This window comes from Vidua macroura, chromosome 1, assembly GCF_024509145.1.
Source record: "Vidua macroura isolate BioBank_ID:100142 chromosome 1, ASM2450914v1, whole genome shotgun sequence".
In the NCBI taxonomy this organism is placed as follows: Eukaryota; Metazoa; Chordata; class Aves; order Passeriformes; family Viduidae; genus Vidua; species Vidua macroura.
The window spans coordinates 43,017,933-43,035,730 of NC_071571.1; the positions used below are offsets into that span (position 1 = coordinate 43,017,933).

General features: G+C 39.8%; 3 protein-coding genes across 7 annotated transcripts in view; 2 read left to right on the forward strand and 1 right to left on the reverse strand.

The window, feature by feature from the left end:
* Positions 1 to 1,429, forward strand: part of ATP2C1 (ATPase secretory pathway Ca2+ transporting 1) — a 68,182-nt gene extending 66,753 nt beyond the window's left edge. The window contains exon 30 of the mRNA XM_053972511.1: positions 1,340 to 1,429. Coding sequence (XP_053828486.1) covers positions 1,340 to 1,369 — 30 coding nt within the window. The 3' untranslated portion in view covers positions 1,370 to 1,429. The remainder of the gene's footprint in view (positions 1 to 1,339) is intronic.
* On the reverse strand, positions 1,135 to 6,223 carry ASTE1 (asteroid homolog 1). 3 transcript variants are annotated; one of them, XM_053972542.1, is made up of 4 exons: positions 4,852 to 6,223; positions 3,048 to 3,258; positions 1,812 to 2,007; positions 1,135 to 1,519 (listed from the first exon to the last, which is right to left on the reverse strand). In XM_053972542.1, exons 1-4 carry the CDS (start codon positions 6,163 to 6,165, stop codon positions 1,225 to 1,227), a joined length of 2,016 nt encoding a protein of 671 aa, XP_053828517.1. In that variant the 5' UTR covers positions 6,166 to 6,223; the 3' UTR covers positions 1,135 to 1,224. The 3 variants fall into 3 exon arrangements, with proteins under 3 accessions (XP_053828517.1, XP_053828528.1, XP_053828537.1); XM_053972553.1 differs by having other exon boundaries at positions 1,328 to 1,519; positions 1,816 to 2,007; XM_053972562.1 differs by lacking the exon at positions 1,812 to 2,007 and having other exon boundaries at positions 1,328 to 1,519.
* Positions 6,224 to 6,391: 168 nt separating this feature from the next.
* NEK11 (NIMA related kinase 11) overlaps positions 6,392 to 17,798 on the forward strand; it is an 81,924-nt gene continuing 70,517 nt past the window's right edge. For 2 of the 3 annotated variants that reach the window (XM_053993089.1, XM_053993107.1), the window contains exons 1-2: positions 6,392 to 6,478; positions 9,683 to 9,938. In XM_053993089.1, the coding sequence (XP_053849064.1) occupies positions 9,769 to 9,938 (170 nt within the window). In that variant the 5' untranslated portion in view covers positions 6,392 to 6,478; positions 9,683 to 9,768. Of the gene's footprint in view, positions 6,479 to 7,530; positions 7,999 to 9,682; positions 9,939 to 17,798 lie in introns of those variants that run through there. The other variant, XM_053993099.1, reaches the window with a different exon arrangement.

The window sequence follows — 17,798 nt, forward strand, 5'->3', positions numbered from 1 at the left end:
TTATAGCTCTGTTCTTTTCTCATTGATTATTATTTGGGCAGTATCAACACTTGGCTGTATGTTACAGGAGATCTTTCCTCTGAATCCTAAGATACGGTGAGTTATTCCATGGGAACAGAGGTAATAGGGAACATAAGCAGGACTGAAAACTTGAGCACACAATGCAGGGATCAAGCTTGAATTCTGGTAAGTTATGGGCAAAACTTTGATGATGAGAGGTGGAAGTCATGATTTTCTTAAATGCAAGAAAAGATATGTGGATTCTAGAGAAAACCCAAATGTAACTAAATTTTACATAGGGAAAACCAATAGTTTAATAAGAAAAGTATTTATATAAATTGACTAATTATGCTGGAAAGTTTGCTAATGCAAAACACTGAGAAATAGATGATGTAGGATTTTAAAAAATTATAAATTTGTTTTCAGTATTATTGCGTTGGTAACAAGGGCTTATCAAGTAATTAGTGTACATAGGGGAAGTCAGAACAGGTCTGGTTTTTAATACAGCCATTGTAGAAAGAATAAGAGAGGACTGTTCACAATTACTGTGACAACTACTGAGAATTAGCAAACTTGTAGAAACTTGCTCTCATGTGACAGCTTTGTGTGTGCATGTAACTCTTTCTTTAGCACATCACAGGGGGAGGAGAGAGAAATAAAATCTGAAGTTTCTCCCTGAGTATTGACAGGACCTGTAATACTGCAAGCACAACTTACTCAGTTGTCACTAAGCAAAGCTACCTTTCCCGGCAAGTAAAAGTACTCCAACAGTAATGACTGATTTTATAATACTTTTAAACCTGTCAATTCCTATTTTAGTCTCAGCTGTTAGACTGTGACCACTGTGTTCCTCAAACACGAACTTTAAAGTTGGATGTTTTGTAAATGAAGTGTTGAGGGAAATGAGGCAGAGCCAACTATAAATGTTCAGGAAAAGAATTCCTCTAAAATAGTCCTGCTTTGAAATGCTAAACAACTTTGCTCTCATTTTCAATTAGACTGATACCCTTAAAGAAAAACACCACAACTTTTAGACAGCATTTCTTTTATACAAATGTAAGTTACAAAAAGAAAAATAAAAAATCCCCTGAAGCAAGGTTTTTTTGTAAAGATTGAATCAAGAACTCGTGTGAAAACAGTTGAGCAAATTCCAATACAGTCGCATATTTTAATGCTACTTCTTTCATCAGTATGGCATTAGAAGTTATTCCCAGAATAGTGCTTTCAGTCATCCACTTCCAGCGCTGCAAACCTATTAACATTGCATAAATGCTGAGTTTTTGGCACAGCACATCTGATGGTGGTTTTTTTCTTACTAGATGTTTTCTTTTTCTTGCAGGACTCTGATCTGGTCTTGGTCATCTTCTGAAAGAAGTCTGGAGAGACCACTGACTCCACTGTATTTAACAAAACCAGATAAAGCTGAGCCATTTTGGGAGATAAGATAAACAGATTTTCCACTGAAGGTGCTGATTTAAGCTCTTGATACAGTCTGTGCACAAGGGTTCCAGTGTAAAGCCTGCTCAAAAGAAGGAGAGAACCTGCATTTAGAATTGCACCTCGACAGGACAGGTACAGAAACATGTTGACTGATGACAAAAACATACAGTATCCAACAGTCCTACAAAAATACACTCCTATGCCAAGTGTATTTTTCTTCATAAAAAGTGCTTTTCCTTTACAAGTCCTTTAAAGAAGGGAGTTTTGCTGAAAGTACTGGCCAAAGGAGTTTGACAGAGAAAATGAAACATGTTAATACATTCATTCCATTAGGGGCTTGTGTGGAAAGCAGATCTCTGGAAGAACCTTACCTACTTAGGTCTGGCTCAGAGAGAGGAGTACCAAGTAGCTGGTTGAGATACAATCCCATCTGAAGACAGCACTGCCACTGGCATAAACTGTGTGCAGCATCTAAGTCAAAGTCATTATTTTGCAATTTCTTTTCCTTCCATTTTAGAATTTCATTATATGCAACACTGTCATCTTCAGCAGGTAGAACTGTGGGATCTAGGTTATAAATAAAAAAATAACTTGGAAATAAATGTTCTATGAACAGTACAAAAGATATCTGCAATGTATAGAGTAACGCTGGTTCTACCTGAAAGGAGGACGTAGCCCAGATTGGGTGGGCTCTTCTCCCAGGTAACAATCGATAGGGCAAGGAGAAATGGCCTTAAGTTGAACCAGGGGAGGTTTAGGTTGGACATTAGGAGGATTTTCTTCACAGAAAAGAGTGTTAGACACTGGGATGGGCTGCCCAAGGAGGTGGAATCGCTGTCCCTGAAGTTGTTTAAGGAAAGACTGGATATGGCACTCAGCGCCATGGTCTGGTTGACAGGGTGGTTTTTGCTCAGTCATGGGTTGGACTTGTGATCTCAGAGGTCTTTTCCAACCTAATTGATTCTGTGTGATCAAATCCAAACAAGCTTTCCATCTCACTACAAGCCACTTGGAAACGCTGTCAGTCTGGTTTCTATAAACCAGAACGTAAAGAAACTGTATAACTCTGGCATGCACCATCTTTGCCATCAAATGAAGGACTCCTGGAGGAAATGTCCATAACCCTAACAGGTATAAATATAACTGAAGCAATTTCTGTAATTATTTAATACTTTCAAATTTGCAATGCATAGGCAGAAAAAGTGTGCCTGGGCAAAGTACAAATGTTTTCAGAAAATCTCATACATACACAAAAAAAAATATTGGAATGCTTCAATAGTAGCTTTTTGATGCCTGAGTATATTAAGCTTATTTTTTGTAACTTTTATATCTGAATTAATATTTTGATCCTAAAGAAAGTACTTATGAATGCAAATTAATGTTTTACAATGTGGTAAAGTACTGTTTTACCTATATAAAATGTTAAAATGATGGTTAGCACATTTTCTTTGTGCATATCAATGCATAGTGTGACACCTGAGGATATAGCGTAAATCAAAGCTAATTCCTCTAAATTTGGACAACTCCCTGTAAGTGTGGAAAAATGAATCATGTTCTGGATTTTTGTAGTAGCTGAACACCTAAAACTGTATTCTTTGGAGACATACCTGGATCATCCGTTATCCTCTGCAGTTCTCCAGAAACTATCATTAGAAGCAAAGCCTTTAATTGGTTCAGCTTAACTTTTGGTTCTGAACAACGTATCCAGTAACACGTTACAGCAACAGGGAGTTGTAAGTGACTTGGGACAGGTTCTAGGAAACTCGTTTTCACTCCCAGAGTCTCCAGCAAAAGCATCTGACGGCATGAAACAGGCACCTGAAAATAAATTTAAAAATTGGAGGTAAGAGACTTGATCTGTTGTGAGCAATTTCTAAAAGGCCAATAAGTTCCTGGTTAAATTATCCTGGTTACTGCTTTAGGTTTTTGATAAAAATTATTTAAGCTTCATAGATATTCTGAACAGGAAATATTTTTTAAAACACTACTTAAGACTTTAAAAATGACACTGTTAAACGTCAGGTAGAAAGATAAAAGTAACTGGTAAATAATTAATTCCTACCACCTGTTCCCTTTTTGCTGAGCCATTTAACTCCCAGAAACTGGTTACAAGCTTTGTCCATAACTTCATGCATGCAGAATTGCAGCAGGCTGTTCAGCTGCAATCTGAGTGCTTTATAAACCTTGATTAGGATTGTTTTGCCTACTCTTAGGCAAACTCTTCTCCCACAGCAGAAGAGCAACTGAAAATCAGTTTGCCTGGAGCACTTTAAATGCTGAACATTTCTCCTTCTAACCTTTTGTTCAGTTGATAATTCCCATATATTCGCTAAGGAGAACTGTTGTAGTAGCACAGCTCAAATTCATTAAACAAATACACACACCAAGGTTGAAGTAAGGTGTCATTACTGTCTCTTAACATGAAACTTCATTTTTCAAGCTCTTAAGTCTTATGTATTGTTTAAAAGGTGTATGCCAATAACCCATGTAAAGTAACCTGTACTTTGGACCCATAGCTACCTGTAGCATTTTATGGGTGTAGCAGGGATAGACGTGGTTCCTTTACAAAGGAGCCTCCAGCAAGTGATAAAAACATTCAGCACTGCCCACACACAGAGATGTGTTAACAGTCAATCTGAACATCAGAATGGATAGAGGACGTGTGCTTTAAAAACGCAGAATTAAAACACATGGATTGTATTTCTGGACGTTGCAGAAATTTCTGTATACAAAACCTCAATCCTGCAACTTCGAGAATGGGAGATTACTTCTCATTATGGCAAGAGTTACAGAAGTGCTACAATGGTGACTGGAACTAACCTAGTACAACTTTCCTGTGGTTTTCATGTGTTTTTCAGGTGCTGTTCTGCTCTGTCTGGCAAGCATCAGAGCCATGTTAGCAGGAGCATACTTGGGCCAGGTAAAACTGCTGGGCAGCTGCAACATTCACATTTGAAATAATGACTTCTAATAAAAAGGCATGGGTCAGATTTTGTTTCAGAACACTGTTCTGAAACATTACACACCTTGATCAAATAAAAATTAGTTTTTGTTGTGTTAAAATTGGACTTTCACCAAAAAAAAGCAAATATTAGTGTAACAAAATACATAGGATGAAATAAGGACTTCCAGTGGAAAATGCTCCAAGGGAGTATTGCATTTACACACACACTACAACTTCTCATATAATTTGTCTTGGTACACTTGGAGGGGGGCAGGAAGGAAAGGAGATGAAGACAACCTGATGTAGCTTCTTAAATATCACAGATACTTCTGTGTTAAGTAGTTACTTACTGAGGTGGCTTAGTTCAGACATCACATTTAGTGGACAGATGAAAAACGTGAGTCCCAACTATTTTTGTGTCACTCGTGAAACACTGTTAACTAGGATCTGTTGTGACAACCATTTACCTCCATTAACTTGTCCAAAGGAAAACGATCATCACAAAAATCTGGGGGTAGGCTTGCTGCTTGAACAAATGTTTTTTTAAGTGTCTTTTGGCATCTGTCAAATTCGCAAACAATGGGCAGCTCGTTGGTCTGCTTACTTGGAGAAGCATCTTCAGTACTGCGAGATACTCTCAGAAGCAGTCCATAGATAACTTGTCGGATGGGCAAAGCTGTGCTATGAGCACTGGGTCTCTGCATGTTCTCCACCTGAACGCGGAGGAAGGTACTTCTAAGTATCAGGGCATTGATGATGAATGGGGCCAGCTTACCTTTTGCCAAAGCATCAGATACCCACTGTGGTACGTCTGCTTTCCTGGCAGCCTCGCACTCATAGCTCCCATTCTGAAAGAAATCCTCAAGATTCACGTCAGACGGCGCATAATCCTCCATTGAAGTGCACAGAAGCTCCCGTATTTCTTCCCTCTGGTGTTTCTTGAGGTATTTCAGCACGTTGTCGACGGCCTCGGCGGGCTCCGCAAACTGCGCCAGCCAGCTCAGCAGTCCCTGGAGGCGGAGGTGCTTGCCGCCCCTCCCCGCCGCGCAGCCCCTCGGCAGGCGCACCTTGCTGAAGAACGCCTCCAGCGCTTCCAGGCCGACGAAGTCGTTGCCGTGCATGACGGCGAAGAGCGGGAGCAGCGCCTTGCTCAGGCGCCCGAAGTGCCCGCAGAACCTCTCGGCGGAGAAGCAGCGCGCGGGCACGTAGCACCCCTGCGGCGCGGCGGCGGCGCGCACGCTCTGCCACTGGAAGTGGGACAGCGGGCAGTAGCCGCCCGCCAGGTCGAACACGAAGAAGTCGCTGTCGAGGGAGAGCACGGGGCAGCCCCAGCGGTTGGCCAGCCCGGCGATCTCCCGGTCGGCCTCGGCGAAGCACTGCACGAAGGGCACGCCGAGCCGGCCCAGCGCCTGCACGAAGGCCTCGCGGGTCAGCAGCGGCGCCAGGCAGCCGCCGGCGCCGCGGGACAGCCCGTGGGCCGCCCGCAGCTGCTCGGCGGCGCGGCCCCGCAGCGTGGGCAGCTTCCTGTCCTCGGCGCCGCGCCCGCCGTCCAGCACCACGAAGGGCGCGACGCCGCAGGCCCGCAGGACGCCGAAGAAGTCGCGCACGGCCGCGGCGAAGGCGCCGTAGTCGCCGCCGCGTCGGAAGTCGGCGTCGGGGGCGAAGCAGAGGCGGTGGTAGAGGCTGCTGCCGTCGATGACCAGCTTGGTGTCCCGCACCCGCAGCTCGGTGAAGAACACCCCGCGCTCCTCCACGAAGCCCGTGAGCCCCTGGACGCCCATGCCGCCGGAAGCGGTGCCGGCAGTGACACGCGCAGCCCTCCGATCCCAGATCCGCTTCCTCCCGCTCCTCCCGCCCGCCGGCGCTCGCGCGCGCGCCGTCTCCTGGCGACGGGGCCGCGAACGGCGCGGTCCGGGCCGGGAGCGCCGCTGGCGCTGCCGCTCTGCCGGAGCCCGGCCAGCCCCAGGCCACCCCCAGGGAACACGGGGCACCAGGCACCGCAGCCCCGCCGTCGGGACGGGCGCTGGAGCGGCAGAAAGCGGCGGGGACGTGGGGGACCGCCGGCTCCCGGGGAATCCCGCCTGTCCCGGAGGGGTGAGGAACGGTTACGCCGCCCTTGCCCCCTGCGTTGTGGGAATGTGGGTGCTACCTTGTGTTTTGAGCCTTACACGGTCTTGAAACAAGGTGATAGCATCCCTGTGGTTATGCTAGGGGATCTCGGCTTCCCGAACGTGCGTCAGGGAGGTACTGAATTTGATACTCGAGTACATTTAACCCCGTCTTACCATCACCCTCGAGCTCCTCTGCTACCAGCACTGCTAATAAAATTTAGTTACCATTTCTCTAGGAACAGTAAAAAATTGAGCTAAGTGAGATGTCACTTTAGCTTTGGGTAAGTTTATAAAGATGTTGCAGAAAAGAATAATGGTGCCAATGTTAAAACGTTAATTTTTTTTTCCCATGAAGGAAAAAATAAGAATTTTTTTTTTTTTTTTTTTTAATTTTCAAAACATTTAAAGGAGCGGGCCGGTGAAGTCATCAGCAGGAAAAAAAATCAGCCTAGTAAATACTGAAGATATTTAGAGCTAAAGACTTTAGAATTTGTGCTGCAGAGGATGGAGGGTAACAAATGTTAATGTAACACAATGGTTCTTAAGGAATAAAAAGAAAACCTGATAGAATTGGAAAATGGCCTCGATTGGCAAAGAAGGGATTATCTTAGAAGTAGAAAATGTCAGAGTATTTTAGCTGTTGCTAAAGAAACCTGAAGGTTAATCTTACAGAAACTATGGTTTGCACTCAGCATGTGTAGGTGGAGCTATGAAACCCTAACCAGCAACTTTCCTTTAGTTTACAGCACAAAAAGGAAGATTTAACTCGAGCTAGGGAAGAAAATATTAAAAAATAGCAATCCAGACAATGTAATTGCATTAATTTGGTTGGCATCAACAGGTTCCCTGGCTCTAGGATGTGACTTGGGAATAGTGGATGGAACAAAGGAAACTCCTTTGACATATAGATATAAAGATACTGGATAGTGTATACTGTGATTATTTTTAATTTTTTTTTTTTTTTTTTAGGTAAAGATAGCTGGAGACCTGATTGCTTTGGGTTATCTCTAGTTGTTCTGAACTTTAATAAAGCAAGTGATGTTGCTGCTTGGGAAACACCTGCTCAGTGGGAGGTGGACAGTGGTAGGAAAGAAACACAAGGAAGTTTGGGCTAAAGGTTTGAGTGAGGTAGGAGAGGCTATGGTTCCATATACTTCTTGAAGAATCCATCACTCTGAGTCAATCTTTAAGGTCTGTTGGCACTTCAAAGGCATTTCTTTCAGATGCAGTGCTCATCAATCCACCTCTTCTGTGCCATTCAAATGCACCTGTGATGCCACAATGGCAATCACTGGCGCTGCCTTATAACACTGCAGCGGTAGATGCTAAAGCATTTCAAAAGTTACATGATAATTGTTACTATTATTATATAGGGAGAGAAGTTGAAGCATAGAGAGTAAAAGGCATTATTAGAAATATAGCACAGAAGTTAAACTCAGTGAACTACTTGACCTTAAGCATGGTTTTGTGGTGTAAAGGATTGTCATACATTCCTAGGTCCAAGTAAGCATGAAAATTTGAAGGTGAAATATGTTAAGTGACTTCAGAAAGAAAAAAGAAGTATAGATAGCTCAGCAGTTTTTCTAAGTGCAATTATTTCTAAAGGAATTTATGAAGGCATGTGTAACACAGCAATTATGAGAATATAACAGTAAATGAAAATTACATAAACTTTCTAGAATTAGCGGTATAATATTTTATGGAGTTCATCTTTCTGCTCTTCCCTCCTCTACATCTCAGCATAATCCATTTGGGCTCCTTCAGACAGATTTGGAGTTACAGAGAAATAATTTTCTAGCTGACGTTCTTTCCTTAGCATTGACATTTCAAAATTTTTGTCAGTGTTGCTGAAAGAGAATAGAGAAACAGTATTAGGAGTGCTGTAGTTTAAAAAACATGCAGGATTTGTATTATTAAGATGTCTTGTAGTAATTAAAGTTTATCTGTGTTTCATAATATGGTGACAGTGCAATGTCAGGCTTTTTGGTATGGTGTGACAACAGCTCAGCAGATGGGTATGAAAATAGGTTCTTGTGCCCATACACACACACACACACACACACACACACAGAGTTTTTTGTTGCAAGATACAAATCTGTAATCTTAATTTAGGCTCTACATTCATTTGGAAGAGAAGCCAGTGACTTGTAACCTAAAGTTGTACAGCTTTTAAAATTAGGCAGTTTGTCTTTGCTCTTCCAAAATCACGACTATGACAATGAAAATCCTGTTTATGTGCTTGCCTTGGCCCTGAAATGATGTGGTGAACAAGTCCAGTGTGGGCCTACTGCTCTGCAGTGCTGATGGATGGTAACAGTAGCAGCACTGATCTTGCAAGACCTTTATTTGCTCCAAAGGATCTTCCAGCAAAATGATGCATGTAGCATTATAGAAAGACAAAGTGGTGAAAACAATATTGCTTTGTTATGTGCAGTGAAACACCTCACCTTTTTCATTTGGAATGAGGAAGGCTGAGTAAACAAAGTTACTCTAAGCTCATGTTGAGCTATTGGAAACCACAGAAATGCCAGAGCTTGGCCTTTGCAGTCCTTATGTTTGCAGAATTAGGACCTCAGTTAGACAAGAATTCCCAACCAAACCTGACTTGTTGGGAAGGTTGGAAAGGGGAGTCGTGAAAGGACACAGTGAAGGAGAAATGAACTTCAGGCAGAGTTGGGTTTTATTGGAAGTCTTGCAGATTTTCTGTGAAACTAATTTGCAGAAGATACTGGTAGTGAGTCACGGTGAAGCTGTGAGGTCAACAGAGGAACAGATGGTGAAATCTGAGGGGTAAATGAAAGAGCAGAGAAAACAGATATGGGAGAAAACTCAAATTAAGAGTGGAGGTTATGCTTCAATATGTACAAAAATCTTGACATTAGCATCCTGAAATGCAGATATTTTTGGTGTCAGGTACTGTGGTGGTATAAAGACAGGTGGTGAGGAAGAGTGCCATATCTAGGGGAACTGTGCTATCAGTTCAGTGAATTAATTTAAGGTTGATTTAGAGGAAGACTGACTATGTCACATCTACATTATCTGGAGTTTGTTTATCAAGTCTGCTGCCTGCCGTTCAGCAGCTAATTTGTGTTTGCTGCAAGCTGGGTACTGTAAACACTGCCACAGAATTAAATGAGAAGTTTAATAAGAATAATACATTGACAAATCAATATTTTTCTGTTTCAAGTGATTTCTGTGAACATCCATGGAAGAATAAAAGGATTTGAAAGCCGCATCCTTGAGAAATTGGTGTAGTTTTTGTTGCACAGAGAAATGCTGAAATTTCAAGAAACTGCTAGGCATGTCACTGTTGCCAGATCTAATTCTGCTTGCTCAGATGCTGTGATTGCAAGAAGATACACTATTCAGAGGAAACTTGGCAATGGAAGCTTTGGAAGTGTGTATTTGGTTAATGACAGGAAAGCAAAACAAGGAGAAGAATTGTAAGTAAACCCTTCACATGCTTTAAATAAACATGTTTGGAACATATTTCTTGCATTGTAGATATTTTCTTTGTATTTGTGTCTCATCTCTTAGTTTGGTGTTATGTTGCAACTTTAACTGTCTAACTTTAGTGAGGATGTAAGGTAGAGGCAGACTTTTTTTGATAACACTTAATTGGATGCATTCAGGAATTGATTCTGTGTTACTGTAAAGACTCATATTGTTGGAGGGGTCTCAAAAAATCTCTACAGTATTGATGACCTAATTTTTATAACTGAGTTGTCTAAATGCAACCTGAGAAGGAAGAGTTACAGAAATTCCAGTAAACACCTTTCTATTTGCTAGTATACCTAACTAGTAGGTTTGATATTTTTTAAAAATCGCCAGCAAATCTTGATTTTTTTTTTTTTAAGCTTGCCTGAATTTGGACAAATCTCATCAGTTTTATTGATAAACCCTTTGGGATCCTTAAGCCACAATGACAAAAGAACATTTTCGTAGTGTTGATGTTCATGTGTGTGGGTTTGATGTTGGGTTTGTGGCTGGACTTCCTGTTGTGTAGAACTGTGTTTGTCTACCTTGATACTTACACCAAGTGAAATTTATTACTGGCAATATTGCTTTAATAAGAGTGTAACCAAGACATAATTCTGTCAATTGTTTTCCTTCTACATCAATTTGCAGCTTCTCAGGTCCTTGGATTAGAGTTATGGTCTACTAAGCTCTTAGCTTTTTTCACATGGCTTAAACGGTTTTGATACTCTCATTGCCTTAGCTACACTTTTCTCAAAAAAAGTTTTTTAATGAAATATTCCATTAAAAACAATAAACAGTATTTTTCATTTTATTTTTATGTTAAGATGCACATGGAGTGACAGGAACTACCTGAGCTTCTAGGACGCTTCAGAATTCAGCTGCTACTAAACTCATTCTTAGAATATTAACACTATAGTGAAATGTGGGTCTCACACATTTGCTGCTATAGCACAACCTGCCAAACCTCAAAAACAAGGAACATGCTATAAGCTTTTATAAGTTATAAGCTTTGTTAGGGATGAGCCTGAGTGTGGCCTCTGCTATATTCAGGACAGAGACTGAATATCAAGTGACATATTTTTGCTTTTATTTTAAATTTTTTTATCAGTCTCTTTTTGAGCACAGTACAATAGAAATACACCAGCATTTAACCAGCCCAAGTGCTCTAAGATGTGCAATGCTGTGTTTAAGCCTTCCATCACGAGGGGGTGCTCGCCTATCACAGTTCATTCCTTCCTTGTCTCAAGCGTGAATTGACAAGGGGATCCCCCAAATTTCTACCACTTACATGCTAATGGATGACAAAAATATTGTCCCACTTGAGCACAAAAACACAGGTAGTGTAATGATATAGAGTATAGCATTTAGAAATATTGATTTCTTCAGGTGGTAAAATATGCTAGAAGTCACATTCTCAATACTGCTTACATTCTCAATACTGCTTTCAGATAATCTCATATGGAACTGTACTGGTCGCTGCTTATGTTATAGATATTTTTGAATGAAAATTTGCGTGGTTAAAAAGAATGATCTTAATACAGCTCTGAAGACACTTTGACAGAAAAAAAAACCCTACAAACAACACAACTGTGACCTCAGCAGAATTAGAATTCTATTTTTATTGTTTCAGAGATGATCTAGAATGTGCTGAAACAAATGTTATGTACAGTGTAAACTCGGCCACAGATAATTTCCTGAAAACTGCAATAGTCTAAAGCACTATGAAAAAATATAGGAATAAATCATAGTAATACCAACTCCCAAGAAAAGTGACATATTGATACAGGAGCTGTTCAGGAATATCTTTCTAGATTTTCCATTAGTCAATGTCTACAGAATGAGTTAATGCAGAGACTAACAGTGGTTATTGTGTTATTTCAATTATGCTCAGCAAAACTTCTGCATGATTCTAGAGACAGTTTTAGGTTGTGCCTTGTATTTTGTTACCACTCAAGGACCATGCCTGTAGTGAGTGAAGCATTATGCACAGAGTTGCTTCAGCTGGGAACAAGAGAGAGTTAATTATTTGGGGCATACCTCAAGCTGACAGATTTATTCCACATAAGACTTTCAGGGCTGCTCAGGCCAGCAGTGCCTGCCTTTCTAAGAAGTAAATGCCAGCTTCATGCTTCTCTCCAGTTGTTTGTATGGATGGCATCAGGATTATTGACTTTCCCAGATCATACTAGATCAGTATGATATGGTTGACTTGCCTACTCTATAAACAATAAGGCTATGAAATACCACAAGTATAGTAGCATATGTAGATCCCTTACTCTAAGGGCCTCTTAAGTGTTGCATTGTATGACACATTCCTTGCCTGTTGCTTTTAACTTCCTAACTGGGGGGTTTATGTTTGTTTGTTTGTTTTGGTTTTTGTTTGGTTTTTTAAGTTGTTTTGTTTGGTTTTTTTTATAAATTTTATTTTCTGGTGGAAGAACTTTTGTTCCTGTTGTATGAGTCTCATTGAGTATGACAGAGGGTTAAATATCTCATATAGAAGTCCTTGCAATTTATGTGAAAGCAGCAGAGTAGAGAACAAAAAGAATGCCCTCATAGAGAGAGGTCAGAACCTGGGAGATTCTTCACTATGAACAAAGGTTCTCATGTACTAAACAATCTATACAGGAGAGAGATTATCAATTTCCCCCATTCTTTTGGAAGAAACTAGAATCAGAATTCAGATCTTAGATCCTAAAGTCAGTTAAGCACAAGAGGCACATCTGTACTAAAGCAAGCTTCTTAGTTCCAGTTTAGACAGGATGTCTTAGTTTGTGGATTATTTGATATTTATTTGTTCCTGGACATTATGGACCTAGACCTACCCAAACCAGATAACTTGGTTTGTATAAAGAAAGTAGCAGGATTGTAGCAGCATTTTTACAGCTAAATAATATTCCTACAGTCACTTCTATGCTAGTCCCCTGAATATCTTCTCCATTCATGATAAAAGGTAATTATGGTTAAAGACAAAATTGTTTACAGCAGAGATAAGTTCAGCACTATCCTTGAAGGACAGTGCCATCACTTAAAGAAAATTAATGTCCTAATCAATTGTGCTGAGGGAAGCTCTGGGTTAAGTGTCACTGATTCATAACCAAGTCTGGGCAAGCAGCTGAAGCACACAGTAGGCAATAGGGACTTCTAGTTCATAAATATTCACAAAGTATTTACGTGTCCCTGTGGTGGAAAGGACACGCTGACAAGTGCCAAACTCCCTGGACTGCTGCACTGTGTGGTAACTGTGGGGTGTCAGCTCAAATTCTGCATTTGACTTGCATTATAGCTTTAATCCAGACTCATGCTAGGATTCCTTGGAAACTGCGGGCTTAGCTGAATAATTTATCATGTGACTTTCAATTATTTATGACTGCTTATAACAAATGATATAAAATCTAAAGGTGGGAGCGATTTGTTCCTTATGAATATCCAAGTGACAGTCAGCAGATTGCTGTGTTGTCAAATCCCTGTGTTTGCTGCCTGTTTGCTTCTCTGAAGGTATTCCAATGGAATGGTCATTTGATGCTGAATTGATTAAAACAGAAACAAATTACTCTCTGTCAGTTGTTGTGTACATATTCATTTAATTACACTGCTTTCCTTTATTCTTCATTTAATAATTAAACTAGAAATTAAGACTGGAATTTATTAGGGCATTTTAGATTTGTGAAAGAATATTCACGATCTCCTTGAAAACTGATCAAAGGTGCATTTGATTTTAGACCTTCCTGATTGTGGCTTATTTTTAAATAAGCTTTTCTTAGTAAACCATCTTTTGCTTGGTTCTGTGACGTGTACCTGTGCTTTCTCATGTAAGGCTCAGCTATTGTGCCATGCCTGCTGACTGGGTATGGTCATGCTTGGCCCAAATAAAAGACGATAAAAGCATTGACCTTGTGGATTTAGCTAGAGCAGTTTGAGAAGTGAGCCTTCATGAGCCTTCCACTTGAGTGGCCAAGCATGACTTTCCTATTCTGTGAGCAATGTTACAGCAGTCAAGGCCTAGAGCTAAATGTCCAAGTAATTTCCTTGCTGAACCTCTGTTAGGGTGGCTGATGTTCTCATGCTTTAGTTCAGAGTACACCTGCAATGGAGGTTTCCCAGGGAGTGAAACTGTAAATGTTTTTCCTCAAGTTTAGCAGGCAGTCCCAGCTATGGCCACAATGGGTTCAGATAATTTCTAGTGCAGGCCAATACAATCCTGATTCAAAGACAAGTTTGATAACCTCAGACTCACCCAAAGCAGTTCTCACTGGAAACCATGTGGGAAGGTGCTTTAGTCCCTACCTCCTGCATCCCTGTCAGTGCCCAGCTTTTCCTGCAGCCCAGCATGGCACAGTAGGGCTCCTCCAGCTCAATGTAAGGAACTTTAGGATGCTGCTGTGCTGGATAAGGCTCTGTGAGTGCTGCAGGGTAGTTTGGCATTGAAGCACAAGATGTGAGATTTCACCCTGCTCATGCTGGTGATGGATTTGGCAATTTAAAGTCACAGCCATGATGCAGTCCTTTGCACAGGCAATTACTGTGTTAAATTTTCTAGTTCCCTCATAATCAAAAGCATTCTGTGGCTTCTTTGGAAGCAAAAGATCCATACTGGAACATGTCGAGACCCTTTGTTTGGCTTGTGTAACACAGGTGTTTGTGAAATCCTCCTCAGTGCTGTCTGATACAACCTTTACATCTGCTCAGTCACCTTTATGAGCTTTGGTGGTATTGTTTCTGGTTTTTGTTTTTTTGGGTTTTTTTACTGCTTTCCTTTTAATACAGCTTTCTTAGACTAAGTATGGGAATAAATCACACAGGCCTCCATTTTCTTCATGGTGGAAAAAGGCCATTCTTTATTCACATGACTCCTTTTTATACAGTTTTACATACTTTGTGTGGGGCTCTAATTGGTTAGTAGTTTTCTTGCCAATTACTTTTATTGGTTAGTTACAAGTTGTTATTCTGTATTGGCTGGTCACTCAAACTCTCGGTGTATATGTGCAGGGAAGTGGTTTGTGAAAGATAGTTTTCATTTTGCTATCTAATGGTGCAAAACCAGTTTATGCAGGTACAAGCTGTTTTTTACCCAGGAATAGCTTGTTATGTTAATGAATTGCTCACAACAGGATTGCTTTCACATGGGAAGTTGCAAAATGCTAGCTTTGACAAGGCCAGCTACTAATTCCAGGAGAGTAGTCTTGATTTTATGAAGCCTTTATGATTTTTCTACCTTACTGCAGCACTAAGTAGCCTACTTTTTCATTTTTGGTGGGACTTGTCCACTTGACTGGGGAGGATTCTAACTAGGTCTTTAACATATGTAAGTGGGAGGCAGTATGCCTTAAAGGAAAAACTACTTGGGTTTACAATAAATCTTGTCCCCCACAGAGCCAAGCTCCCAGGAGCTCAGTGCTGCAACACTCACCACATTCTGGTGTGACGTGCAGGCAGTGAGCAGTGCTGGTGGATGAGTTCATTGTTTTGAGAATTGTTTACAAGTAACTTTTTCAACATTGGGTAGAGAGCTGTGCTTAAGGCTTTATTGGTGAATTACCTTTCTTTGAGGTACACAGCAGAGACAGAATTTAATGATTTTGTAATTAAGCAAATGTCTTGAGGTCACTTCTGTCTCATTTATTTTGCTGAAACTAGTTTTCATGCATTTGTAAGCTAGTTTTAGTAAGAAAATGGGGAGAAGTGCAGTATTATTATTTAGATTGAATTGTGGCTACCTGCCTCAAAGGTGCTCAAAAGATTTGAATATGCCTGTCTACTGTATCTTCTTATGGGCTACCCTTGTTGGCAAGGTGTTTCCTCTTAAGTCTGCATCTGGGTGGTTTGAACTTCTTCCACGCAGAATAAGCCTCCAGTTTTTCATTGCATTCAGTACCTTGTAATGATAAAACTGCTGCAGTGAGTGGAATAAATTCTGGATTTGCTGGACAGTCAGTGTACTTTTCCCTATTTTTTTTCAGTTTTGTTCTGTTGCTGTGCTTATGTGACTTACTAGTAACTGTAATTCCTAGTGCATTGTTTTCCTTACATCCACAGTGTGCCCTTCAAGTGTTCTAAACTTTTTAATGTTGCTGGGTAGTTGCTTAAGCTTTGAAGTGCATGTGTTTCACTGACTGTTAAGACCAGAGTATCATACTCAGAAGGGCTTAAAAGTATTAAAAGATTTTTATCTAACAATGGATGTTATATGCAATTAATTTCCTCAGCATTGCTTGATTCCCTTTGCTTTTGTAGACTATTTAGACTATTTAGTAACATGCTTTTGCTTATTTAGACTATAGTAACATGCTTTTGTAAAGCTATAAACCATGCTTTTTTCTATGCTCCTCTTTTTTTTTTTTTTTTTTTTTTACTATAGATACTTGAATGCATATCAAAAATAAACATTGAAGGAGATGCCTGATGGAAAGAGGCATGTAGGGAGAATGAATTTTCTCATTGAAGTTGTAGCAATTACTGTTTAAATTACTTTTGGGAATTAGTTCCTCTGAAGGACAATACTGTTGACATAAACATGCTTGCAACAATGAAAGGAACATAATTTTGCTTACAAATATATTTTAATTCAGAAGAGAACCAATTAAATTTTGCATTAACAAGTGTTTTAGTTTAATTTCTATGGAATGCATTATTACAGCAATTTTTAGTATATCTGGTTTCCCTTCAGAACTCCTCTTCAAAATAGTCTCTTTTCAGTGAACTGATGACTATAGATCATGATATTAAGGTCTTTCTTCAAAATTTCTAATTGAAACTAATTAAATAATTCAAACTAATTCCTACAGAAGGAAAATTCTTTTTTGGCAGATGCTCTGCCCAAGATGAAGAGTTCTAACATGGCAATTATGAGATGTTTAATCATTAAAAAGCTTGAAGACAAAATTCTCTATTCACTCTTGAGTTCTGTAATGGTGTCTCCTCTTGTTTGAAAGCAAATGTTAATTAGCAGAGAGAAGTTAATTGTAAAGTATATTGTCTGGGTCATGAAATCACAATTCTGGTTTAGAAAATTTATTGTGTGATGGAAGTCTTCAAAGATACAGAGAATAAACCAATTATTTAGTCCTTGTATTTCTCAAAAATCCCATTTAAGTTAGGGACAGCACGGTGCTTACTTGTATTCTTAAGGAAGACTGGGCTTTAAGAAAAATGTTGGGTGAACAGTAGAGGGGGATGATGCAACATGTAACTATAAATGATTGCTAAATAGAAGTACGTCCCCAGGTATTGGTCAGTAATCTCATAATCATTTTTAGTAATTTTTCTTTTAAGACACAAATTTCTTCTGTTTAATCACAGTCTGTTAGTATTTGATTTAGAGCTGAAATAATAAATGGACTATAAATGTATTTACATTTTATTTTTCCATTTCTCTCTAGGAAAAAAAGTTCTAATTTCAAAAATATAGCTTTAGAGAAAAATTCATCCTTTATTAATCAATGTCTATTTTTATTCTGTAATTTTTAATCATTGTAGATGGCTACCCAAAGCATCCCAAGGAATTATTCACAATAAATGCATTTTTATATCTAAATAAATAATTCCATTTAATCACTTGTTCAGTTCTGTGGAAGATAGCACAATTGCTCTGCTTTCCTTTATAATTACTGGTTTTTTTCCAAAATTGGCACATATGGTTGACCAAAAATAATTTAAGTTATGCCCCTTTGTATAAATGAGTTTGCTCAGTGCTGAAGAAAATGATATAAGCTGTATTCCTAAGGCTAACTTATTTCAACAGTATTCTCTTTCCAGAAAATACATTCTGTGTTTTTGGGATACTAATTAGGAATTGCTAATTTTCAAATAAGCATAAACCATTT